At 44.2% G+C, this 27,035-nt stretch overlaps 1 protein-coding gene across 9 annotated transcripts in view; it reads left to right on the forward strand.

The window, feature by feature from the left end:
- The first annotated feature begins 582 nt into the window (after window positions 1-582).
- PNPLA8 (patatin like phospholipase domain containing 8) overlaps window positions 583-27,035 on the forward strand; it is an 87,330-nt gene continuing 60,877 nt past the window's right edge. For 2 of the 9 annotated variants that reach the window (XM_070755523.1, XM_070755527.1), the window contains exons 1-6: window positions 685-802; window positions 3,076-4,240; window positions 9,322-9,471; window positions 10,661-10,812; window positions 17,188-17,282; window positions 21,407-21,578. In XM_070755523.1, coding sequence (XP_070611624.1) covers window positions 3,161-4,240; window positions 9,322-9,471; window positions 10,661-10,812; window positions 17,188-17,282; window positions 21,407-21,578 — 1,649 coding nt within the window. In that variant the 5' untranslated portion in view covers window positions 685-802; window positions 3,076-3,160. Of the gene's footprint in view, window positions 822-851; window positions 2,019-2,759; window positions 4,241-9,321; window positions 9,472-10,660; window positions 10,813-17,187; window positions 17,283-21,406; window positions 21,579-27,035 lie in introns of those variants that run through there. The other 7 variants (XM_070755528.1, XM_070755530.1, XM_070755524.1 and 4 more) reach the window with 7 other exon arrangements.

Raw genomic sequence — 27,035 nt, forward strand, 5'->3', positions numbered from 1 at the left:
GTTCATTCCCCACCATCCAGAGCTGAAGCAGCATCATGGATGAAAAGTAAAATGTCTTGAAACAAAAAGCAGAAAGTCCAGTTGCCTCTTGAAAAAGCATCTTTGAGATAACAATTACAGTGATTCATTTAACAGCTTAAGTGAAAGGCAAAACTCCGTTAACGAATGTATTGCTTAGCAAGACAAATTGTGGGTTCAATTTTGCTGGTAAGTCAAGGACTACATGTATGTATATCTGAAGCATAAATTTAGGAATATGTTTTCTTCTAAATGCATTTTACAAAATGTTAGATACTAGTTTCTCTCAAAAAAGCACGGGATTCAACTGCCTTGAATCACCTACGTGACTTGGACGGCCATATAAGTTTGTTTAATAAATATCTCATTATTTCTATATGCCTAGTTTTATTTTAAGATCACTCTCACAATACGAGCAGAGCAAGGTGAATTCTATACCGTAAAGTGCTTGGGTTTGGTCGCTTTAAAAGCCAAGGTGTGTTAAGCCGATTTGTTTTGCGCAGGATACGAACAAACAGCTGCTGCGTACATCTTACGAAAATCTGTAATTGCAACCTATGCACCGCCCCGGGAAGCTTACAACACTTACCCATAATGCCTCACTCCCCCCCCCCCTCCTCCACAGAAATTTTCAGCCTTGGCCCTCCCGCTCGGCCCAGCTACCATAGAGATTACTGAGCACAAGTTCGAGAGTAGGCGCTCTAGCTTCTTGACTCGGAAAAGCTCTACGTTTGTGTTTTGCCGGAAGAGTCCTGAAGGAAATTGGGAGCGGCGACTGTAATCGGTATGGAAAGGAGAAGCGGGTCGGTGGGGAGAAGGGAAACGGGAGGAATGAGGTGCTGGGTGACCTTTGTTATGTTGAGGGAAAACTTTAACCGCCCTTCTTTTTCCATCGAACTTTCAAGGCCAGAAAGCTCCAGAAAGAAAGAGGATTTGGTACTTGATTTAAAGCTCGGCATCTCCGCTTCTAAAGGGAGAGTGAAAAGCTTCCTCTTCTCCCTTTAAGAGTATTTTATCATATCTGATGTTAGCAGCAGAGAAGCAAAGGTGGAAACAATCCCCACCCCCGCCACTTCCCATGACCCTGAGTTTTTCTCTCCTAGAGGATCCTTTCTTAAATGCGACTGTGGCATATATCTGCCCGCATGTACATCCTGGGGATGCACGATGTATGCAGCCAGAGAATGTATTCCTTTATTATTCTAACGCTTCCAAAGGATTTTTTTGTGGTTGTAAAAATAATTTTATGAAGTGGTGCAAACTGTTTTCCCATGACCTGTTGGCAACTACTTGCCATCTTGTTGCTAGTTTGCGTCTTAAACATCTTGGTGACCCACAGCATGATATGCTGCAAATGACATAGGGATCTAGTACCGTTTGAGTTTGATATAGCTTTTTAACAGGCTTTATTATGCTAAGCACCTATTTCCCTAGACCAATGATGGTGAAGCTATGGCACGGGTGCCACAGGTGGCACGGGGAGTCATATCTGATGGCACATGAGCCATCGCCCTAGCTCAGCTCCAACATGCATGGGTATGCCGGCCAGCTGATTTTTGGCTTGCACAGAGGCTCTGGGAGGGCGTTTTTGGCTTCCAGAGAGTCTCCAGGGGGAATGGGGGAGGATGTTTTTACCCTGCCCCTGCTCCAGGGGAGGCCTTTGGAGCCTGGAGAGGGTGAAACACGAGTCTAATGGACCCACCAGAAGTTGAGAAACAGACCATTTCTGGCTTCTAGATGGCCTTCAGGGGGAGGGGGAAGCTGTTTTCGCTCTCCCCAGGCATTGAATTATGGGTGTGGGCACTCCTGCATATGCAATAGCGTGCCGCACGCTCTTTTGGCACCCGAGGATAAAAAGGTTCACCCTCACTGCCCTAGACATTTCCCAAAAGTAGAGATTGACTGCTGTGTGGAAGATGAATTATTTAAAAAGAATGATTTGTGCAAGAATAGGATGGAAAATCTCAGTATTGCAAGAAGAATTGACAAATTATTGGAAAGTTTTAGGGTGTTGTTAATATTTCTGAAATGACTCAGGCTAACTTGTTGAGTAATTTATGTTTATTTACTTTGAATTATTCTCAAATTCCTGCAGGCACGCGCCATGCATTATGAATTTATAATAATGTTTGCTAAATTTCTAAATTTATTGATGCATAGCCTCTGTATGAAAAGCTAAATCTGAGAATCTTTAGCACTTTCCTAGATAACTGATCCTGTGTTTCTGCTTATCTTTTTTCTTTATCCCTATATTTTTCAGAAGAACTTTATATCATGACACCCCGGGTATGAGCCGGGGTGGCGCAGCAGGTAGAATGCTGTACTGCAGGTCACTGAAGCTGACTGCTAGATCTGCAGGTCAGCAGTTCAAATCTCGTCACCGGCTCAAGGTTGACTCAGCCTTCCATCCTTCCAAGGTGGGTAAAATGAGGACACGGATTGTGGGGGCAATATGCTGGCTCTGTTAAAAAGTGCTGTCGCTAATATGTTGTAGGCCGCCCTGAGTCTAAGGAGAAGGGTGGCATAAAAATCGAATAAATAAAATAAATAAATAAATAAATAAATAAAATGACACAATTATTAATTTGATGAGCTTCATTACCAGATTTTTAATAGTGGTAGCATTTAGATTTATATACTATTTCACAGTGCTTTATAGTCCTCTTTAAGTGGTTTACTGAGTCAGCATGTTGTCCCCAACCATCTGGGTCTTCATTTTACCAAAAACTGAAGGATGGAAGGCTGAGTCAAACCTGAGCCAGTGAGCCTCGAGCTGCCCAACTTCTGGCAGACCACAGTCAGTAGAATTAGCTTGCAATACTGCATTCTAATTATTGCACCATCTCTTTTAGCTGGTATTCTCCATGTAGTGGAAATACAACTTGGCATTTGGTTGGAAAGATTTGGAATTTTGACAGTTGTGTCTCCATCATATTCTGTATGGTTGGAGAAGGCTTTTCTAGGAGAGGAACAAGTATATTTCTCTTTAAAATCTTTGTTTACATATGGAACCTAATGTACATAATAAAGTGATGCTCCTTCCTTCTTCTCTTCCAGGTAATATTATGAACTGTAATGTTTGTTTCTAAAATAAGATTTTTTGAGGGAAAGAATTTATGGACAATTTCTGTTTTTATAAGTAATGTCAATTCAGTTTCTTTTAGATAAATATGTGTACTTAGCATTTAGTACAAAAAGTCTTTGGAGTGGACAGAGAACTGGAAAACTACACTATCTTTATAGACCTGACCTTTTTTGGAGGATAAGCTATGCTTCTCCCTTTAGAGTGTTACACACAAACAACCAATACTATAAATGGACAAGAGTCAAGACAGAGTGGCAGAGGTACCTCTACTGCCATTACTATTTAGGTTACAGAATTTCTGAATTTAGTACTTCTAAGGAATTGGCCAAAAACAATCGCATGTCACGATTGAAGAACACTTTAGTATCTGTCTCTAAGGCTGTGTCTGGAACTCATAGTGAACTAGTTTCACGGCTAGCTCGTTTAAAACCTCAAACTGCTATACTGAAAAAATTGGTTGAAGCTGATGGGAAGGAGAATAGCTTTTTTTTCAGTTCAGAAAAATACAGAGAAGTCCCAAGTGAAATCTATCAGGAAGATTATGATGATAACCTACATGAGAAAAAGACTGTGTCTGCAGATGGAATTTTAGCATCGGTCAACACCAGTCAAAGTTCTTTGAAAGATCCCTCAGATATCAAAAATAGTCTTTTTCATGTTAGCAAATTTGCAACAAATTTTGGGGAAACATACAACTTTGTAGCCCATCACATCAACTGGTATTTTAGCACTATTGGAATGGATCAAGAGAAGAAAGGGAGTGTTCTTCCCCCTAACCCACCCAAACAAGGTAAAGAAACATTTAATTCCTCAGAAGATGACATTTTAAGTGATGAAAACAGGATGAGTGCAGTATCTGCCTTAGTACCTGCCTCACAGTCACCAAATGCTGAAAAAATCCCTTCTTCAACTTTCAGTAAAAAAGGTATTTCAAGTTTTCTTTCTTATCCTAGTAACAGTGTACAGGCCTTTGTGGATAGTTACATTGGAGGCCTGGTACCTAAGTTACGATCTGATACAAAATCTGCTGTGCAGGAAAAAACTAAAGAACAGGAACAAGAGGGCATGTTGAAAGATGACAAGGAGGCTAAACGTGCAGAAGACAAGGAAAAGAGGCTAAATCTTCAAAGAGAAAAGGTACATGTCTTTCTTGTAGATAAGAATTTATAAGGCACAAAAAAGTTTTATCAACAGCAGTAAATTGAAATCTCCCTCATTATTGTTATTTCAGAGGAAACTCTCAGTGCATAACTGGGGTAAGCAGCGAAGGTTGTTCCCTGTTCTATCAATTTCAGCCAGCATGGTAGATAGCAAGATAACATTTAGAGGACAGGAGGCTACTTATTCTTGGTATGCTGAGAACCATGCACCCTCGCTCAGAATTATATGAAAATATTCATGGTGAAATATATTTTGGCATGAATGTTTACAGTGGTATCTTAAATGAGGTAATTTTGTATTAAATAAAATATATGGGCAATCATCTTACTTTACAAAAGGTGCTACCCATGTGTATATAAACAGTTCATTGTTGCACATTACTGTATTGGGAACAGAAGAGGATCCATTGTAAATAAATTTATAAAACCAGTTTTACCTGCTTATTTCAAGGCAGCCATTAGTAATCATAAATAATTCACTGTTTTGGACTTGGGTAATTCTGTGTTACAGAACTGTTGTAGACTTACTAGAATTATTATGCAATATGAATATACATTCACATCCAAGAGGTCAGATGCACGTATAAAAATACATGTATTGAACACTTTAAGGTTTTATTGAACAATGTGCTACTGAAGACCTAATTTGTAAAAAAAAAAAAAAGAGCTAAACTTATGTTTCCTTTATGATTTGATTTGATTTGATTTTGATTTTATTGGATTTGTATGCCGCCTCTCTCCTTAGACTATGGGCGGCTAACAACAGTAGTAAAACAGCATATGACAATCCAATATTAAAACAGTTTAAAAACCTTATTGTAAAACCAAACATACATACAGACATACCATGCATAAAATTGTAAAGGCCTAGGGGGAAAGAGTATCTCAGTTCCCCCATGCCTGACGGTAGAGGTCGGTTTTAAGAAGCTTACGAAAGGCAAGGAGGGTGGGAGCAATTCTAATCTCTGGGGGGAGTTGGTTCCAGAGGGCTGGGGCCGCCACAGAGAAGGCTCTTCCCCTGGGTCCCGCCAAGCGACATTGTTTAGTTGACGGGACCCGGAGAAGACCCACTCTGTGGGACCTAACTGGTCGCTGGGACTCATGCAGCAGAAGGCGGTCCCTGAGATAGTCTGGTCCAGTGCCATGAAGGGCTTTATAGGTCATAACTAACACTTTGAATTGTGACCGGAAACCGAGCGGCAACCAATGTAGACTGTGGAGTGTTGGTGTAACATGGGCATATTTGGGAAAGCCCATGATTGCTCTCGCAGCTGCATTCTGCACGACCTGAAGTTTCCGAACACTTTTCAAAGGTAGCCCCATGTAGAGAGCATTACAGTAGTTGAACCTCGAGGTGATGAGGGCATCAGTGACTGTGAGCAGTGACTCTCTGTCCAAATAGGGCCGCAACTGGTGCACCAGGCCAATCTGGGCAAACGCCCCCCTCGCCACAGCCGAAAGATGTTTCTCTAATGTGTGGCTGTGGATTGAGGAGGACGCCCAGGTTGCGGACCCTCTCTGAGGTCAGTAATTCCCCCCCCCCAGGGTGATGGACGGATGGATGGAATTGTCCTTGGGAGGCAAAACCCACAGCCACTCCGTCTTATCAGGGTTGAGTTTGAGTCTGTTGACACCCATCCAGGCCCCAACAGCCTCCAGACACCGGCACATCACTTCCACTGCTTCGTTGACTGGAAATGGGGTGGAGATGTAAAGCTGGGTATCATCAGCGTACTGATGATACCTCACCCCATGCCCTTGGATGATCTCACCCAGCAGTTTCATGTAGATATTAAATAGCAGGGGGAGAGACCTCGGGGTCGACCTCTGACCCCCCACTAACACTGACTGCGACCGACTGGAGAGGTAGGAGGAGAACCACTGAAAAACAGTGCCTCCCACTCCCAACCCCTTCAGCCAGCGCAGAAGGATACCATGGTCGATGGTATCGAAAGCCGCTGAGAGGTCAAGGAGCACCAGGACAGAGGAAAAAACCCTGTCCCGGGCCCGCCAGAGATCATCCATCAACGCGACCAAAGCAGTTTCCGTGCTGTAACCAGGCCTGAAACCCGACTGTTGAGGACCTAGATAATTGGCTTCTTCCAAGGACCGCTGGAGCTGGAGCGCCACCACCTTTTCAACATCCTTCCCCATAAAGGGAAGGTTGGAGACTGGACAATAGTTATTAAGTACGGCTGTTGCTAAAAATGATGCCTATATTTTTGTCAATTCTCCCAAAGTTATAGCAAAACTGTAAAGGTTATTAGTGGCCAGAAATATGATTATTAAATCATCTTTCCTAAACATTTTTTTTGTGGACCTAAGAAGAAAAAAAATTGGTAAAAAATTGTCTGACAAAACTAACGATTGTGTTACCAGTCAGTTTCCAGTTGCCAGAAAAGAAATTAGGAGTACAAAATCTTCTCTCTGTTGTGAACTACAGTTCATATCACTTAGTGTGATTAGTAATGGGAATGCCAAAAGTTGTATTCAATGGTATCAGCACTGTTGTAAATGATTGGCTGTTTAAATATTTCATTTTATATAACTGCCAATCTTGTGAAAATGATTCTGGTAGGTAATAACAATTAAAACTAGCAATAACATAACATAAATATGTAACTAGCAGCTGAAATAAATCAACAGACAATAAACACATTCGCTTCACAGGCAAACAACTTTTCTTGAAAGATAAAGTTACAAAAATAATTTGGTTTAAATTGATGTATTTCATTAACAATCTTAATATATTTATAACCCTGGGAGATGAAGTGCCAGAAGAGATGTCTAGGGTGACGCTGGAGAATAAGTGAATCTGAATCTGACCGAACACTGTTAAGAGCCTTTATTAGGGCTTATCTAGTGGCGATATGGGCGGCAAAATGTTTGCATTTTTCCGCACTTATTATGTCTGTGGATTCGCACAAAGCCACCCTTTTTAGGGTGACTTGTTCCCTTCTCAATGTGGAGTGAATGGAGGAACCCTTGCAAGGTGGAGCTGAGGAATTTGTTCAGTTTCTGGCGGAAAAAGTTGGATGGACTCTGATTGGGCAATTCTGACCAAGATGACAGGGGACTGTCTTAGTCCTATTGTGTGGGATGAGTTTGATCCTGCAACTCCTGAGGAAGTGGACAAGGCTATGGAAGCGATGAGTTCCCCCACTTGTTTATTGGATCTGTATCTTGGTCAGCAGGGAGGTGACACGAGGCTAGTTCCAGGCTCTGGTCAATGCCTCCTTGAGTGAGGGTTTTTCCCCACAACTGTTAAAGAAAGCGGTGGTGAGACCCCTCCTAAAAACGCTTTCCCTGGATCCAGCTGAGTTAAATAACTTTTATCCAGTCTCCAACTTACCCTTTGTGGGAAAGGTTGTTGAGAAAGTGGTGGCACTCCAGCTCCTACGGTCATTGGATGAAACATTATCTAGATGCATTTCAATCAGGTTTCAGGCCCAGCTACAGCACAGAAACTGCTTTGATCACACTGATGGATGACCTCTGGCAAGCCCAGGATGGAGATTAGTCCTCTATCTTGGTGCTTCTTGACCTCATAGCGGCTTTCGATACCATTGAACAGAGGCGTTGGGAGTGGGAGGCACTCTATTGTGGTGGTTCTCCTATCGCAGTCGGTGTTGATAGGACAGAGGTCGACCCCTAGTCCCTGCTTTTGTGGGGTGCCGCAGGGTTCAATCCTCTCCCCTCTCCTATTTAACATCTACATGAAACCACTGGGTGAGATCATCTGATGGCATGAGGTGAGGTACCAGCAATATGCTGATGCTGTACATCTCCACACCTTGTAAGTTCAGTGAAGCAGTAGATGTGATGTGCTGGCTGAATAAACTTAACCCCGACAAGACTGAGTGGCTGTGGGTACTGCCTCCAAAGGACTTTACCAACTGTCCGTCCTTGGTTCTGGTAGAGGAAAAAATACTTCCCTCAGAACAGTGTCCTAGATTCTCAGCTGAGATTACATCAACATCTTTCAGCTCTAGCTAGGGGGACCTTTGCCCAGGTTCACCTGATCCACCAGTTGCAATCCTACTTGCATCAGGAGGCTCTTCGCACTGTCACTCATGCCATTATCACCTCACAGTTAGATTATTGCAACACACACTACACACCCCTGAAAAGCATTCATAGACTGCAACTGGTCCAGAATGCAGCCACACGAGCTGTGGGTGCACCTAGGTACACCCATATCACACCAATTGTCCCCAAGCTGCACCAGCTCCCAAACATTCTCCGGACGCAATTCAAGGTGTTGGTTATCACCTATAAAGCCCTACATGGCTTAGGGCCAAACTATCTTCAGGACCACCTTCTACCGCACAGCTCAGAGCGACCAATAAGGGTCCACAGAGTTGGCCTTCTCCAGGTCCCATCAGTTAAATAATGTCGGCTGGTGGGGCTGTGGGGAAGGGCCTTCTCTGTGGCAGCTCTGGCACTCTGGAATCAGCGATCTCCTGAAATCTGTACTGCGCCCAACCTACTGGCCTTCCAGAAAGCTGTAAAGACCTGGCTTTTCCGGTAGGCATTGGGCCGTTGATCAAATGAGGTATCATTTAGATCCGGCCATAAGAGATATGCATGGTTTTAATAGGGTTTTTAAATTATCTTTTTAAAATTGTTCTTTTAAATGTTGTTCCTTTTGTTGTAAGCTGCCCAGAGTCATTAGGGAATTGGACGGCGTATAAATTAAACAAAGAAATCAACAAACAAATAAAATATTTATTTTTAAGCAATGAAACCAGTCTAAGAGGTGAAAGCAGTAAATATTATATATTCACATATTTAATAAGGAGCAAACCATTATTAAACTCAATAGAACCTACATTTCTGAATCCATAATCCATTTATTATTATGAAAGGTTTATGAATTAGAATTTATATCAAGATGCACACAGTTACTGTTTTACTGATAACATATTTAAATATATGCTACATATTTGGAGAAGAGAATAAATTATGTGCCCATACCTTTTTCAAATAGATCAATGCCCTTAGTTATTTTGCAAACATTTCCTTGATATTTATACAGGTTTTCTTTATTATTTTCAGATTATTGCAAAGGTTAGTGTAGATAATAGAACTCGGGCTTTAACTCAAGCATTGCGAAGATCATCTACTAGAAGAGTCTGCATCAACAGAGTTGAAGAACTGACATACCATCTGTTGGAATTTCCAGATAGTAGAGGCATCGCCATTAAGGTAATATTTGACTTTAAGAGGGCGTGATGGCCCAGCGGTTAAAGATGCTGGGCTTGACAGCTGGAAAGTTGACAGCCCAGAATACAGCACAGTGTTACTTGCCCAGCTCCTAGCAGTTCAAAAGCAGGCAAATGTGAGTAGATAAATAGGTGCCACTTTGGTAGGAGGGTAGCAGCATTCTGTGTGCCTTGGCATACAGTAATGCTGACTACATGATCATGTAATTGTCTTCTGACAATGCTAAGAAACAGATGTCAGACACATCTGGATAGGGAAACTATCTTTACTTTATCTGATTTTAGGGACTGGTTCCTAATTGTGACAAAGAGGAAAAAGACTATTTGTTCTAGAAGTCAAAGTGAATGGAATATTTTATCCAGTAGCTTTTAGTTATAATGCTAAATTTGCGTACTACTTATACCTGAATAGGAATCAAGGATTTGAATATTTTGTATAATGGTGGGCAACCTATGAACTTTCAGTTGATTTATCTGGCCTGCTAGCAGTTAGTCTGTTCATTATTTAGTAATCTAAAAGGTGAGGAAAAAGAGAAAAGAATCAGAGTTAATAGTGTGGCTTTAATAACTTTTCATTTTAATGGCCTACCCTTTGCCAACCTGCAATTGTCTCCACTCCAGGTAAATTGATTTTAAAAAATAAAGTTCTTGACAAATTTTTGACCTCATATCTAGGTTTTTAAATTTTTTTTAAAAGATATAGGATTGTAGTATAAAGTGTTCTGAAGATAACTGGATTCATTTCTTTGTGATTATATCATGTTTCCCCCAAAATAAGACCTTGTGTTGTATTTTTTTTGAACCCTGAAATAAGCACTTGGCCTTATTGCCAGGCACTCAAAAGCCTAATTGGACTTATTATCTGGGAATGTTTCATTTAGGGGGAAACAGGGTCGAAACTGACTAACTTTATTTATTTATGATTTGATTTGATTTGATTTGTATGCCGCCCCAAAGATTTCAGCAATTGTCAATAGTGTATTTGTTCAGAAGCAATCTTGGCTATTTCACCAGTATTTATTTTCTCACAAATTATTCAACAGTTGAGTCAAGTGTTAAATTTCCAAAGTTTTCCTTACTTTCATTTTAATCTTAAGGAACTTGTATATATAATAGTTTCAGGTGTGTCAGCAAAAGTTTCAGGATTATCAGCAAAAAATTTTTTTTAACAGGAAAATATCATTCCATGCTTGCTGAAACTTAGACAGACAAAAGATGAAGCGCTACAGGCTGCTGTGAGAGAGGCCTTGGCTGTGATTGGCTATACAGACCCAGTAAAAGGGTGGGGCATTCGAATTCTTTCCATTGATGGTGGAGGAACAAGGTATTTATTTAATTCAGATGCTGTCATATAAACATTTTTCTCTTAACTCGATAGCAAAACAAATTCCCACAAACAATTTATGGCTTGAAAGGGATTATGACTAGAAAGAAGTTGAGGTTTTGGTGATTTATTCTTAAGGCTCCAATCCTCCCCCACAGGGAGGCGGAACTTATTAGGAGGTTCTGCCCCAGATGCCTGATGGATCCAGAGGGTTTTCAGAGGGGGCTTGGGGTTCTGCTTGTGCATAGTTCGGCAGAATCTCTTGCTGCAGTCTGGAATATGGCTGCGATGGAGGCTCTAGACTGAATTGCGCCTTTGCGGCCTCTCTGTGGCAGTAGACCCTGGATATCTCCTTGGTTCACTGAGGAATTCCGGGGGATTAAACGCCAGAAGAGATGTGTAGAGAAGCCAGGAACACTTGTAAAAGTTCATATGGAGATTTACAAAGAGGCGTTCAGGGCGACAAGATGCGCATATAATGTCACCCTAATTGCATCTGCGGAATCCCGCCCAGCCACCCTGTTTAGGGTGACTCACTCCCTCCTTAATCTGGGGGGGGGGGTTGATGAACCCTTGCAGGGTAGTGCTCAGGACTTTAACAAGTTTTTGCAGATAAAATCACTCAGATCCGGACAGACCTTGACTCCAATTGGAAGGCAGTGTTGGGTGACAACGAGTCAGTTGAGATGACAGAGGCCTGTACTAGTCCATCTGTTTGGGAGGAGTTTGATCTGGTGACACCTGATGAAGTGGACAAGGCCATTGGAGCTGTGAGTTCCGCCACCTGCTTATTGAACCTGTGTCCGTCCTGGCTCATCTCGGCCAGCAGAGAAGTGACACAGAGCTAGGTCCAGGAGATTACCAACACTTTGTTGAGGGAGTGGTCCTTTCCGGCTCCCTTCAATGAGGCGCTTCTGTGCCCCCTCCTCAAGAAACCTTCCCTGGATCCAGCTGTATTCAACAACTATTGTCCTGTCTCCAATCTTCCCTTTATGGGGAAGGTTGTTGAGAAAGTGGTGTCACTCCACTCCAGCGGTCCTTGGAAGAAGCCGATTATCTAGGCTCTCAGCAGTCAGGATTCAGACCCGGCTACAGCATGCAAACTGCTTTGGTCATGCTAATGGATGATCTCTGGCGGGCCCTGCATGATATCCAGGTAACATTATCAATGTTAGCAGACCACGGTTTTTCCATCAACGAGGACAAGTCACCTTGTTTCTACTTCTTCCATTGTTCATCTGGGGGCCATTATCGACTCCCTAGAGTGTAGGTGTTTCTTTCCCAGGAGTACCAGGCCAGTATTACGGATCTAAATTCCTCCATTCTGCGTCAGCGCAGGGTTCCACTACGCCTGCTTTCTACGCTTCTGGGAAAATTCATTTCGGCCATCAATATTGTTCCTTGGGCACGCCTACACTCTAGGGACTTGCAATGGTTTATTTATTTATTTATTATTTAGATTTGTATGCCGCCCCTCTCCGCAGACTCTTCTTCCCTTCCAAAAGCAGGGTCGGGATTCTTCTCCCTTAAGGGTTTCTCTACCCCAAAAGGTCCACAACTCTCTTCTATGGTGGTCTCCAGAGAACTTGAGCCTGGGCTCCTGCTTCTTCGAGCCATCCCGTCTGGTTCTCGTCACCAATGCCAGCCTTTCGGAATGGGGGTTGCACATTCACTCTTCAGTGGCCCAGGGACTTTGGTCGGAACAGGTGTCATCTCTGCCATCAACATCCTGGAGTTACGTGCAGTTTACCTGGCCCTCCAAGAGCTGAGCTGGCTGACAGTGGCTGCTCGAGGAGGTAGCCGGGTTGGCGGTGGAGTTCCCCGGACTTATTGTCTTGGGGGACTTCAACCTGCCGTCACTCAGCAAAGCCTCTGGACTGGCACAGGAGTTCATGGCCACCATGACGGCCATGGACCTGACTCAAGTAGTACAGGGTCCAACTCACGAGGGAGGGGACGCACCTGACATGGTATTCCTCTCTGAGCAATTGAGTAATGGTCTGAGACTAAGGGGCTTAGAAGCATTGCCTTTGTCATGGTTAGACCATTTCCTATTATGGCTTGACTTCCTGGCTCCAATTCTTCCCCGCAGAGAGGCGGAACCGATTAAGTCGTTCCGCCCCAGACGCCTGATGGACCCAGAGGGCTTTCAGACGGCGGTTGGGGTTATTCCAGATGCACTCATCCACAGTTCGGCGGAGTCTCTTGCGGAGGCCTGGAACAAGGCTGCAGCAGAGGCTCTTGATCGGATTGTGCCTTTGCGACCTCTCCGTGGCGCTAGACCCCGTAGAGCTCCATGGTTCAACGAGGAGCTCCGGGAGTTGAAACCCGCGATGGAGGAAGAGTAAGTCTGAATCCGATCGAACACTTGTAAGAGCTTTTATTAAGATTTACAAAGTGGCGCTCAAGGCGGCAAGATGCGCGTATCATGCTGCCTTGATTACATCAGCAGAATCCTGCCCGGCCGCTCTGTTTAGGGTGACCCGCTCCCTTCTTAATCATGGGGGAGTTGGGGAGCCCTTACAGAGTAGTGCCGAGGATTTTAACACGTTTTTCACTGATAAAATCGCTCGGATCCGGGCGGATCTCGACTCTAATTGTAAAACAGAGTCGACTGACTACAGGTCAGTTGAGGTGACTGGGGCCCGTACTTGTCCACCTGTCTGGGAAGAGTTTGATCTGGTGACACCTGATGAAGTGGACAAGGCCATTGGAGCTGTGAGTTCCGCCACCTGCTTACTGGATCCGTGTCCCTCCTGGCTGGTTTCGGCCAGCAGGGAGGTGACACGGAGCTGGGTCCAGGAGATTGTCAATGCTTCCATGGGGAGGGGGACTTTTCCAACAACCTATAAAGAGGTGCTTGTGCGCCCCCACCTCAAGAAGCTTTCCCTGGACCCAGCCGTACTTAATAACTATCGTCCAGTCTCCAACCTTCCCTTTATGGGGAAGGTTGTTGAGAAGGTGGTGGCGCTCCAGCTCCAGCGGTCCTTGGAAGAAGCCGATTATCTAGGTCCCCAGCAGTTAGGCCCGGTTACAGCACGGAAACTGCTTTGGTCGCGTTGATGGATGATCTCTGGCGGGCCCGGGACAGGGGTTTATCCTCTGTCCTGGTGCTTCTTGACCTCTCAGCAGCTTTCGATACCATCGACCATGGTATTCTTCTGCACCGGCTGGAGGGGTTGGGAGTGGGAGACACTGTTCTTCAGTGTTTCTCCTCCTACCTCTCCGGTCGGTCGCAGTCGGTGTTAGTGGGGGGTCAGAGGTCGATCCCGAGGTCTCTCCCTTGTGGGTCACTGCTTTTTTACTATTTTGGATATTGTTTTTTATAATTTTTCACTTAGATTAAATTTGTAGGGCAAAAGTTGAAAGTTATCTCACCCAGTTTCACTGCTCTGTCCATTCACCACTCCAGCACAAAATCTTAGTGTCCCAGTTGTCCCAGCATGTGACAGACCAAAATAGTCATTGTCCTTGCTGCTGTTTGGGAGAGCTTTCTTTGGCTCAGTGAGGAAATTGTGGTTTCCTCATGACCGATAAAGTGCTTCTCCTTTATTCATCACCCCTCTAAGGCGGCTTGACCCCATAAGGTCTTCTGACAAGCAGTGGCCAGTTGCATTTCACAGAGCCCAGCAGAACTCCACTATTTTCCAGCTGTTCCTGCTGCAAGCAGAACCGGGAGTCTTAATTATTTTAATTCTTGATTTAGACTTTAATTGCATTGGTTTTGCTATTATATTTTATATATTTAATTGTAATGATGATGTTTGTTTATTGTGTTTGGGAAATATTTTTTTTATTTTTTTCTCTCCAATCACATTACAGTAAAAATTATAACAACAACATCCACTTGCTTTACAATAAATCAATTTCAGGAAGTTATGTTATACAAGCCAAATACTACCACCTTCACTTTTGACATCTGGATAAAAAATAGCTGCCCTGTTTTTTTAATGCTATACAAATATACTATTAGCTGAAATCACATTTAAGCTGTTCCAAATTTTAATTTCTCCCATTAAGTTGGCTAAAATGTTTCAACTTTCTCCTAACCACTTCTATATCAATTTTCATGTACAGTAATCCCTCACCTATCGCGGGAGTTACGTTCCAGACCTTGCCGCGACAGGTGAAATCCACGATGGGGAATTTATCCTCCTTCCCACCAGCTCCGGATGCCTGGAGGCGAGCAACGGCCGGCTAACCTTCCCCCCCCCACTACTACTTACTCTGTTCTTTGCAGCAGTTCGGCCAAATGTTGTGTTTTTTGCCTTGTCCCGGCTGTAAAGTCCCTGGTGAGCTGCCCTGGCTGTTTCTTTTTTTCTCTCTCTCTCTTCCGCCCTCGAGCACTTCCTCTTCCGCCCTCGAGCCCAGTCTGGAAATCCCCGCCGCGTCGCGTTCCTTTCTTTTTTTTCCTTTCGGCACTGGCGAGGGGGATTGAACGAGGGGACGGGCCTCCGCCGGAGCTCAGTCCCCGCCCCGCTCATCATTTGGGTGTCCCGCTGGGGGATTCTAGCGCGTTTGTGTGGTAAAATCATTCAAATGAAGCTGACTTCAAAACCCGCGATGAAGTGAAGCCGCGGCAGGTGAAGCGCGATAGAGCGAGGGACTACTGTATAATCAATACCCTTTACAGATAATTAGCGCTTATTAAAAAAAATACCCCTAAAAAACCCATTTGAAAACATCTTGCGGTAGTATAATCAAAGGGGGAAAAACAAAACAAATAGTATCTCCATCATTATTCATTAAAAAAATCCCCCAATCATGGAAGGATAGCCTAATTACTTTAATACCTAAAGACCTAAATCAAAGACACTTGATAAAACAATATAAACCAATAGCATTATTGAACTCTGATTATAAAATTTTTGCAACGATTCTACCAGAAAGATTCAAAACAATTATAAATGAAATAATACATCCAGACCAAAATGGTTTTCTACCAAATAGAAATATTAAAGATATTTTAAGAAATATAATAAACATACTAGAGTATTATGAGATAAATCCTGGGAAAAACATGGCTTTGATATTTTTGGATGCAGAAAAAGCATTTGATAATTTAAATTGGATTTTTTAAATAAATCAATTAATAAAGATGAAATTTAAAGAAAAAATTATAAGGGCTATCCAGACAATATATACTCAACAACCAGCTAAAGTGATTATTAATTGTGAATTAACAGAAAAAAGGAAGTACACTCTGCTAGAGACAAATTCCCTGAAGATGGGCTCCAGCACGAGTCCGAATACTCAGAAGACTAAACCTCTGTTCCTGCTGACCAACCCAGATTGGATCAAAATTAAATGTTCATAGACAAATTGCACAGAATAAGGGAAAATGCATAAAATCCAAAGTAATACATGTTTGTCTTCAATATTGATCAAAACGTGTTTAATATTCTCCTTTTATCTATTCCCTGTTTATTAAATGTAGCCTGGTGCATAGCTCTAGAAAATTTTGCTTAATAAAAATGTAACCTTGTGGAATTTTTGCTTCATAATAAAGGTTTTAATTAATAAATTGTAAATCTGTGAAGCCTACATTTGTTAAACTAAGCTTTAGTAGGACTTACTTTTAAGAAAAAATATACAGTTTTGCAATGTTAGTTTCTTAGTCACTGATCTTGGACATAAACCACACTAACCTATTTGAATTTGCTTAGTTTTTGAAAGCCACAGTTGTGGATTATAAATCATATTAGTATCAAAGCTCTCCCAATCTGCACACACTCTATAGGAGTGAACTTCAACACCCAGAATTTCCTAATTAGGAGAGCCACTACTGAATTCAGCTGGTAGGTGAAATTTCCTGCCCTTGGAAGATGCCTGCGTTAGAGAAAGGCTGGGTTAACACATTATATAACCCAATTATTCAATCAACCATTCTTAACCAGGGCAAAGTACTTTGTGCAAATTGACACCATGTTATGCCAATAGACAGATGTCCAAGTTTATTTATTTATTTATTTATTTATTGGATTTGTATGCCGCCCCTCTCCGGAGACTCGGGGCGGCTAACAGTGACAATAAAACAGTATACAATAGTAATTTGGTATTAGAAATGATTAAAAATCCATTAATATAAAAACCAAACATACAAATTTGTAGATACATTAGTTGCTTCATCAATAGATTATTCATCATTGTCCTCCTATCCCATCCCATCATACATCCCCAAGCCTGTTCCAGTGAATTCCTAAACTGTCTTTTGGGATGGAGTCCATAGGACATATTGTGCAACAATACAGCAGAATATTACTGGTATAACCCTACATAATAGATTGTAAAGTTCCCCCTAATAGCTACTGTGTTTAATGCTTTTTGCTTATCAAATAATAACTTGCATAACAGCCCATTTCTCATGTTCTTTAGGGGCTTAGTGGCACTTCAGGCTCTTCATAAATTAGAAGAACTCACTGGAAAGCCCATTCATCAACTTTTTGACTACATTTGTGGAGTGAGTACAGGTAATTTTTCGCGAAATACTGTAATTATGGAAAAAGTCAATTATTTCTTTTGGAAATATTTATGTATTGAAAATTAAAGATGGTTTAATTTTATTTTTAGATTTGCATTTCTAATTTATAGGAAACCAAACAGAAAAACAGAAAAGTGGTAGTTTAATATGAGAAGAAAGGGTATCAAAGCAATCCCTTAGGAAAATATACATCAAATCGGTTGATGACCTGGAAACAGCAGAATATATTCATCTGGAACTCCACTGTGTCTTACCATATTTTTCAGACTATAAGATGCACTGGACTATACGATGCACCTAAATTTACAGGAGGAAAACAAGAAAAAAATAGTTTTTGGCCACGTTCTCACCCTCTCCAGCCTCTAGAAATACTCTGAATGTCCTGTGTTTGCGAAAAATGAGCCCGTTTTTGGACTTCGATTTTGGGCTCTCTGTGTCACATTTTTGCCCTCCTAGGTCCCCAGAAACACCCTTAAGTGCTCCTTGTGACCCGTTTTCTGCAAAAATGAACCCATTTTTGGCCTGCAGAGTGCTTCTGGGGGCCTGGGATAATGAAAACACAGTGCATGGAGGCTTGGGAGCCCCAAAATGGGCTCTTTTGGCAAAAACAAAACATGCAGAGCACTGGGGGGTGGGGAGGTTGAAAACAGACACATGGAGGGTTTGAGAGACCAAAAATGCCTGCATTCAATCTATAAGATGCGCCTAAATTTTCCCTACTTTTGGGGGAAGGGTACATCTTATACTCCAAAAATATGGTAACATTGTAGGTGATCCTTGTATAAAACACGAGCAGCTAATTTCTCACACCTGACAAAGTTCTGCTCCAAATTATATGCAAGAAGGCAGGATTAAGTGTTTGTCTACAGATATTATATTTCTGTCCTATTTTGTTGTTCAAGACAGCAAAATAGATTAGCTGATTGATTTAATATACTTTGTAGTAATAATGTATCACAGATAGTGCAGAATAGAGCTGGTATGTGCTGTTTCAGGTTTCACACTATGGCCTTAAAACACTAGGTGGAACTATACATGAACTTCAATTATCATTTGTTGGTTTTTCACAAAGATGCCTTCAGTGAGATCTGCAAATCTTCACAACAGATAATATTTATTCAGTTTCTATAGCCACCCCTCTCAATCAATGACTAGTTGACTTACAATTTAAAAAATATTGAAACAGTAGAAACATTTTAAGGATTAAAAATGCATGTCAACACCATTGACAAAGTCTAATGTTATTATAAGGACCCAGATTGTTTGGGGGCAATATGCTTACTCTCTGCAAACTGCTTAGAGAGGGCTGTAAACAGTGATGGGCTCCTACGAACGGTCAGGAACACAGTCCTGTAACAGCAAAATTTGGTGTTCCACCCCAGAGCACCCAATTTGCACTGAAAGATGTTGAAACAAAATGCATAAGCCACGCCCACAGTATGGTAGTAAAAATTTTGGTAACCCATCACTGGCTGTAAATCACTGTGAAGCGGTATATAAGTCTAAATGCTATTGCTATTCACAAATTGCTATACAGTGATCCCCCGCTCGTTGCGAGGGTTCCGTTCCAGGAACCCCCGCAACGAGCGGGTTTTCGCGAAGTAGCGCTGCGGAAGTACAAACACCATCTGCGCATGTGCAGATGGTGTTTTTACTTCCGCAGCGCTAGCGAGGAGCCAAAGATTGAGGACTCAGCTCGGAAGCTGCACGGGTGTTTTAAAAGGTCTCCGCCGGCATGGGGGGCTTCTTAGCACCCCCCCAAACCCGAGTTGGGGGTTCGGGAGGTGGTAGGAAGCCCCCCATGCCGGCGGAGACCTTTTAAAACACCCGTGCAGCTTCCGAGCTGAGTCCTCAAGCCAAGCGCAGAAGTTAGCCTTGAATCCCTTTGAATCCCGCCGCTTCTGCTGGATACGGGCGATGGGGGGGCGAGCTGCCACAGCCCCTGGCTTCCGCGCCGCTCGTCCCACCCACCGCCCGTATCCAGCAGAAGCTGCTGGATTCAAAGTGCTGCTGGGAGCCGCAGGCGAAAGGAGCTCGGGCATCGGAGCGTGGCGCCAGGCATTGTTCTCCGGACCCCGCCCGCTCAGCCCCGCGGCGGCCCTTTCCCTCTCCAGGCTGCGGGCGGGGTCCGGAGAACAATGCCCGAGCTCCTTTCGCCTGCGGCTCCCAGCCCACCGCCTGTCTCCTGCTGCCCGGTTTAGCCAGGACACGAGCGCCGAAATGACTTGGAGGAATGTGAAGCTGAAACCGGCCGGTTTCAGCTTCACATTCCTCCAAGTCATTTCGCCGCTCGTGTCCTGGCTAAACCGGGCAGCAGGAGACAGGCTTTGAGTTTTGGCTGCGGGGGGAGAAGTAGGACTTTCCTAACTCCCTCGCCCCGCAGCCAAAACTCAAAGTCTGTCTCCTGCTGCCCGGTTTAGCCAGGACATGAGCGGCGAAATGACTTGGAGGAATGTGAAGGCTCAGCGGATCAAGGCCGGCTCCTCTCGGCCCAAGCGGCTGCCTTGATCCGCTGAGCCTGGCTGGCCCAGAAGATCGTAGCACGCGTTGGCTGCACCGGCGGCGACATTGCTGCCGGCTTGGCTTCGCTCGCCGCTGCAGCCAACGCGCGCTACGATCTTCCGGGCGAGCCAGGCTCAGTGACGGAAGGCAGCCGCTTGGGCCGAGAGGAGCCGGCCTTGATCCGCTGAGCCTGGCTGGCCCGGAAGATCGTAGCGCGCATTGGCAGATCAAGGCCGGCTCCTCTCGGCCCAAGCGGCTGCCTTCCGTCACTGAGCCTGGCTCGCCCGGAAGATCGTAGCGCGCGTTGGCTGCACCGGCGGCGACATCGCTCGCCGCTGCAGCCAACGCGCGCTACGATCTTCCGGGCGAGCCAGGCTCAGTGACGGAAGGCAGCCGCTTGGGCCGAGAGGAGCCGGCCTTGATCCGCTGAGCCTGGCTGGCCCGGAAGATCGTAGCGCGCGTTGGCGGATCAAGGCCGGCTCCTCTCGGCCCAAGCGGCTGCCTTCCGTCACTGAGCCTGGCTCGCCCGGAAGATCGTAGCGTGCGTTGGCTGCACCGGCGGCGACATTGCTGCCGGCTTGGCTTCGCTCGCCGCTGCAGCCAACGCGCGCTACGATCTTCCGGGCCAGCCAGGCTCAGTCACGGAAGGCAGCTGCTTGGCCCGGGATGCTGGGCCGAAAGGAGCCGGGCTTGAAGATCGCAGCGCGCGTTGGCTGCGGTGGCGAGGGCTTGCAATGGAGGGTGGAGGAAGCGGCCATGGGAGGGCGAGCTGCCTCAGGGAGGAGGATCGGGCGGGACCAGGTGGGGGCTGGAATTTCTCCGCCAGGGCGAAGGGCGGGCGAGCGGCGAAGGGCGGGCGAGCGGGTGCTGGGGAGGGCTTCTCGCCCTCCCGCCAGCAAGAGGGGGGAGCGAACGGCGTGGGCAGGCGAAGGGCGGGCGAGCGGCAGCGAGGAGTTTGCGTGGGCGGTGGGGAAACTCCTCGCTGACGCCAGCAAGAGGGGGAAGACCCAGGGAAGCCGCTGCCATCTACGCATGCGTGCCTGGCACGCATGCGTAGATGGTATTTTGACTTCCGGGTTGAAAAATCGCGAATTACCCTGTTCGCAATGGTCGGGGACGCAATAACCGGGGGATCACTGTACTGTATAATGTTATCAAGCGTCATAAACTCTGATCTTTCATATGTCTTGGATTACAACTCTCAAGTACCAGAATATTGCTATAAAGAATAATTAGGATAACTTTGCTGGCTGAGAGTTATATCTAATATTTTTATTCAGAATAGCTACTGCAGTAGAAGCAACAATTATTGCATATTAGTTGGAGCCATGTCAAGCTTGTAGGCAGAATCAGGATTTTTCTGAGCTCTTCCTTTTGAAACTACATTATAGCATAATCCTCATTAATTTCCTATCTTAGACTCATGGGAATCCATGGTAGTATTTTTTTATTTTTTATTTTTTTTAGCAGTGGTAGATGGAAGAATCTGTAAAGGCCACAGAAAGGAGATTCGGGCATGCTTTATGTGGATTGGAATCTTAAGTTGCCAATCTTTGCATAAGATGATAGTCATTTCAATTGTTATTGAAATTTATAAATATTTATTTGCAGGTGCTATATTAGCATTTATGTTGGGATTATTCCATATACCTCTGGATGAATGTGAAGAACTTTACCGGAAATTAGGAACAGATGTCTTTAAGCAAAATGTCATTGTTGGAACAGTTAAAATGGGATGGAACCATGCATTTTATGACAGTGAAATATGGGAGAAAATGCTTAAGTAAGTTAATATGAAATTATTTGCCAATCATATTTCCTTCAGTATAATCCAAAACATAAAACATAACTCTTTCTCTGTTATATTAGAGCTAAAAGAACTAAAAGAAGATAGTTTTTTTTAATCAGATGTGGGCCTCTTTGTTATAACCCAAGCAACTGTATCATATACCTTTGGTGTGGAGGGCTTTTTCTTATGGTTTTCTTCTGTTATCACAAAATCCATTTTATGGTTTAGATTTTTTTTAGTATAAGTTGGCACAATGTAGAAATAATTATGACAGGCAGACACTTAATTAACATAGGAACAAAAGAATGCATTAGTCCTGTTTTTAAGCAGATTTGCTAACTTTACAAGTCTGCGGAGAGGGGCGGCATACAAATCTAAATAATAAATAAATAAAATAAATAAATAAATAAATTGAATTACATCAATACACTAATATGCTGTTACTAAACCTGTGTTCCGCACAGGCTAGAGAGAAAGTGGTCATGAGATCCAATGTTCCCTCTAATTTTTTTTCGGTGTGGGCGGAAAACTATAGTGTCTGAGCGGCAGTCCCTTTGGGACTGGGCAGCATAGAAGTCAAAATGAATGAATGAATGAATGAATGAATGAATGAATGAATGAATGAAGTGTGAGCGCGCCCTATCACGCATGTACGAGTTCTGACATCCATAATTCTATATTTTCAGTAGTATGTTTTCAAATACACAGTAATCATTCAACTTCCCAAACTTCCTAAGATTAGCCTCTTACAACATCCATTGCAAATTATAAATCTTTCCCTCTAGAAATACCAAGATGTATTTGAGAATTTTAAATTTAGTCTGTCAGTCTCAGATCAAAAACATTAATTATCAACATCCAAAATATTCATAAATGTATTTAATTATAAGTCAAAAAAGTCTGGCTTGCCTTTCTCACGTCTGTCTATCACATTGATGATGACCATTCCATCTTTGTCTTTGTCCACTCCATCTTTGCCAAGGTCAATCTATCTCTCCCCCTCTCTTTTCTTTCTCTTTCTCTTTCTCTACCTCCCTCTTGATCTCTTTCCTTTCTTACTCTCCCCCTCTCTTTCTCTCTCCCTCTCTTTCTCTCCCTCTCCCTCTTTCTTTCTTATCTTTCTCTCCCTTTTTCTCTCTCTTTCCTTTCTATCTCTTCCCCTATCTTTCTCTCTCTTCCTCTTTCTTTCTCTCCTCTCTCTTTTTCTCCCTCCCTCTTTCTCTTTCGTTTCTATCTCTTCCCCTCTCTTTTTCTCTCCCTCTCTTTCTCTCTCTCTCTCTTTCTCCCCCTCTCTCTTTCTCTTTCTTTCCTTTCTTTCTCTCCCCATCTCTCCCTATGGCAGAGGCAGAGGGAGAGATGGCAAGGGGCTGGGCCTGGGCGATGGGAGGGCCACAGCAGGCCAGCGGCTGGGCCTAGGTGGTCAAATTCGGTTTCCATGGCGCCCCCCCCCCCCCCCCACGATTATGGACCCGGCAGCAGCATGCAGTAAGGGGGTAGCGGGTGGGACAGCAGCTGGGCCTGGGTGGTGGGAGAGCCGCAGCAGGTTGGTGGCTGGGCCTGGGCGGCAGGCAGGCCGCAGCTAGGCAGCGGCTGGGCCTGGGCAGCAGCCTGGCAAAATAAGGGCTGTGGTGGCCCTGTGGCTGGGCCAGGGAGGTGATAGGGCCGCGGCAGGCCAGTAGCTGGGCCTAGGTGGTGGGCCGGCGACGGGAGAGCCACGGGTGAGTGGTGGCAGTGTGACAGGAGGCTGGCGGCTGGGCCTGGGTGGCGGCCCGGCAAGAGGAGGGCCACAGCGGCCTGGGAGCTGGGCCTGGGCGGCGATAGGGCCACGGCAGGTTGGTGGCTGGTCCTAGGCGATGGGAGGGCCATGGCAGGCCGGCAGCTGGGCCTGGGCAGCAGCCTGGCAGAATGAGGGTTGCGGCGGGCCCAGCGGCTGGGCCAGGGTGGCGGTAGGGCTGTGGCAGGCTGGCGGCTGGGCCTAGGTGGTGAGCTGGCGATGGGAGAGCCGCGGATGGCTGGTGGCTGGGCCTGGGCAGTGGCAGGGCCATGGCAGGCCAACAGCTGGACCTGGGTGGCGGGCAGGCCGCAGCAGACCGGCGGCTGGGCCTGAGCCATGGCAGGGCCACACCAGGCTAGCGGCTGGGCCTGGGCGGCGGTAGGACCACAGCAGGCCGGCGGCAGGGCCTAGGTGGCGGGCCAATGATGGGAGACCTGTGGCAGGCCGACGGCCGGACCTGGGTGGCGGGCAGACTGACAGTTGGGCCTGGGTGGCGGGCAAGCTGGTGGTTGGGCCTGGGCGGCAGAACGGCAGCAGGAGGGCCGTGATGGCCCGCGGCTAGGCCTGGGCGGCAGTAGGGCTATGGCAGGCCAGCAACTGGGCCTGGGTGGCGGGTCAATGGCGGGAGGGTCACGGCGGGGTGGCGGTGGGAGGGCTACGGTGGAGGCAGAGGGTAAGGGGCTTACTTACCTCCGCTGCCGCAGTTAAAGGGGCAGGAAGGAAAGCGGGCCTGCAATTGGCTCTCTTTTTTCCCGTTCCAATTGCCAATTGGTCAGAGCTCTGCACGGGAGTTGCAAACACCTGCCCGGAGCTTTGAAATCTCCTGCGCTATAGCGCATAGCGCAGGTTAGAGGGAACAATGGATTAGACCTCGTGAGCTTCATAGCTTTCTGCCTACAATTCCCAATTATCTTCTGCTAGAATATAATCTAAGAGGCAATGCTTTATACATCATCCTTTGTCCTTTCATCATTTAGTCCACATATAATATCTCCTTGATTTAAACACAGAAAACCTCTATCCAAGGTTAATATTATAGAGATTTAAATCAAATAGTTTTGTTGATTCAACTCTAGCAAACTATATGATTATTCATTTATTAAATTTATTTACTGCCCATGTTGCTATCCAGAGCAGTTTATGCAAATGAATTTGACAGCTCTGCTTTCTGAAGGTGAATTCTTCGTGCTTGTGGGTTGGTTTCCAAATGTTTCATTACTAAGCTAAGTAACATCTTCAACAGAAGATGCCAGTGTTGGTGTTCTTCTGTTTATAAGGGCTTTGTGTGGTTAGTAAGTCTTGTGATGGGTCAAGTGAATGTCCTGCGATTGGTCTTGTGATGAGAGAGGTATGAGTGTGTCATGTGAGAATCTTGTAATGGGTCTTGTGATGGCTCAGGTATGTGTCATCAGTTGGGAGACTTGTGATGGGGAGATTACATCAAGTGAGATCATTGGGAGGTGAAATGCTGGTTGAGGGCCTTTGCAGGGGTTGGTCTTTGGTTAGTTGTGGGGTTGATTTGGATTCTGAAGGACTCGTAGGCTGGTTATAGGTCAATATGTCTGTTGATGAAATTATTTATAGCATGTCAGGCTTCAGTGAACTCACAAGCATGGTGGGTGGTAGTGGGGCTGATGATTTTTGTGTTGCTCCAATTGAACTGGTGCTGTTTGTGCCAGCCAGTGTTTGTGGATTCTGTTTTCCCCCCTTAAATATATGTCTTAACTTCTATTTTTGAAAAGTTAAGATTGTCATTACTTTTAAATTTACTGTTTTTAAATAATCTGTCAAGAAAAGCTGGTAATATGGAAAATACTCTAATGGGTTATTATTTCTATTTAAAAAAGCAAGAATGGTAATATATAGTAATAAGAATACTTTTATTGAACTGATTCTAAATTCCAAAGGCACAAGTTCTTTTTAAAAAAAATCAAAATTCTGGTATTAAAATTAATAGAACTAGAGCAATAGAAATTATCCAATTATCAGTTAGAAAATTTATTTGAAAAGGGAATAAAAGCCAGAATTAAGTGTATACTTATGCAAGACGCAAAATGTCAGGGAGGTAGGGGCGTATCCAATTGGAAATTATATCACCAAGCTGCAACCTCTTCATGGTTAAAAGAATGGGTGTTATTATCAAACAAGAGACTAATTATTGAAGGTTATGATTTACAGTACAGGTGGCATAAATATCTAAGGAGCGATGAAGATAAAATACATAAATATTTTAGTAACCATTACATTATAGGAATTTTAATTAAAAACTGATTGGAAGTTAGGAAAAAAATTCTATGTTCAGATCCCTAAATGGCTTTCACCCTTGGAAGCAGTAATGCATCCCAATTTATTTTGTTTAAATAACACAATTACCTATTAAAAATTACTCAATGAACAAAATGAACTAAAATCAAGGGCAGGATTAGTGGAAGAGGGACTAAGTATTGATTGGTGGCCATATTTTCAACTGCAAAATAAGTATAAAACTGACTTGGCAAAATTTGATTTCCAATTGAAGGATCAAGAAATAGATAAAATCTTAACAGGCCCGGAGGAAAACTCAATTTTGTGATTGTATAACTATATGCTTAAAAATAAATTGGAGGAAGAGAGACAGGGGTGGGCTACTGCCCAGATGAGGGGGAGGAGGCAGTGGGGTAGCGAAAATGAAGCTCTATCCCAGAGCACCCAATTTGCACTGAAAGATGTTGAAAGAAAATGCAGGGTGTCCTGCATAAGCCACGCCCAAGTGTGGTAGTAAAACCTTTGGTAGCCCTTCACTGAAGAGAGGGTAAAGGAAGTTATGGTCGCTTGGGCTCAAAACATAGGTCACTCAATCAACTTGGATGATTGGGAAAACTTATGGAACCACAATCTAAAACTAACAATTTCCTCAGCCTACAAAGAAAGTCTACAAAATTTTCTACCGTTGGCACCTTACCCAAGTAAGATTAGCCAAAATCTACCCAGGGATTTCTCCTAAATGCTGGAAGTGTAAAAGTGAGCTAGGAACTTACTTCCACGTGTGGTGGACATGTGCAGAGGCCAGAATCTATTGGGGAAAAAATTGGACTTGGACAAAAGATATTACACAAATTGATATTGAGCCGAGGTGGCGCAGCAGGTAGAGTGCAGTACTGCAGGCCACTAAAGCTGTCTGTAGATCTGCAGGTCAGCGGTTCAAATCTCATCACCGGCTCAAGGTTGACTCAGCCTTCCATCCTTCCGAGGTGGGTAAAATGAGGACCCGGATTGTGGGGGCAATAGGCTGGCTCTGCTAAAAAGTGCTATTGCTAACAGGTTGTAAGCCGCCCTGAGTCTAAGGAGAAGGGCGGCATAAAAAATGTGAATAAATAAATAAAATAAATATAAAACTAGAACCAGAAATATTTTTATGGTCGACTCAAAAATTTAAAAAGATGATAGATATTTAATTATACATTTGATTACAGCTGCAAGAATTTGTTACGCCCAAAATTGGAAAAAAGATTCCATGCCCACTAATGTACAGCTTAAAAAACAATAATGGAATTGGCAGAAATGAATAGACTACTTATGCGTATAAAAGAAAGAATACTCGGTCTTCTACAAAATTTGAGATAAATGGTACAATTGGTTGTAAAAAAGAACAAGAAGGAAAATAACTACCTTAAACACATCACATTGAGGAGATCTTA

The sequence above is a fragment of the Erythrolamprus reginae genome, chromosome 6 (genome assembly GCF_031021105.1).
Source record: "Erythrolamprus reginae isolate rEryReg1 chromosome 6, rEryReg1.hap1, whole genome shotgun sequence".
In the NCBI taxonomy this organism is placed as follows: domain Eukaryota; kingdom Metazoa; phylum Chordata; class Lepidosauria; order Squamata; family Dipsadidae; genus Erythrolamprus; species Erythrolamprus reginae.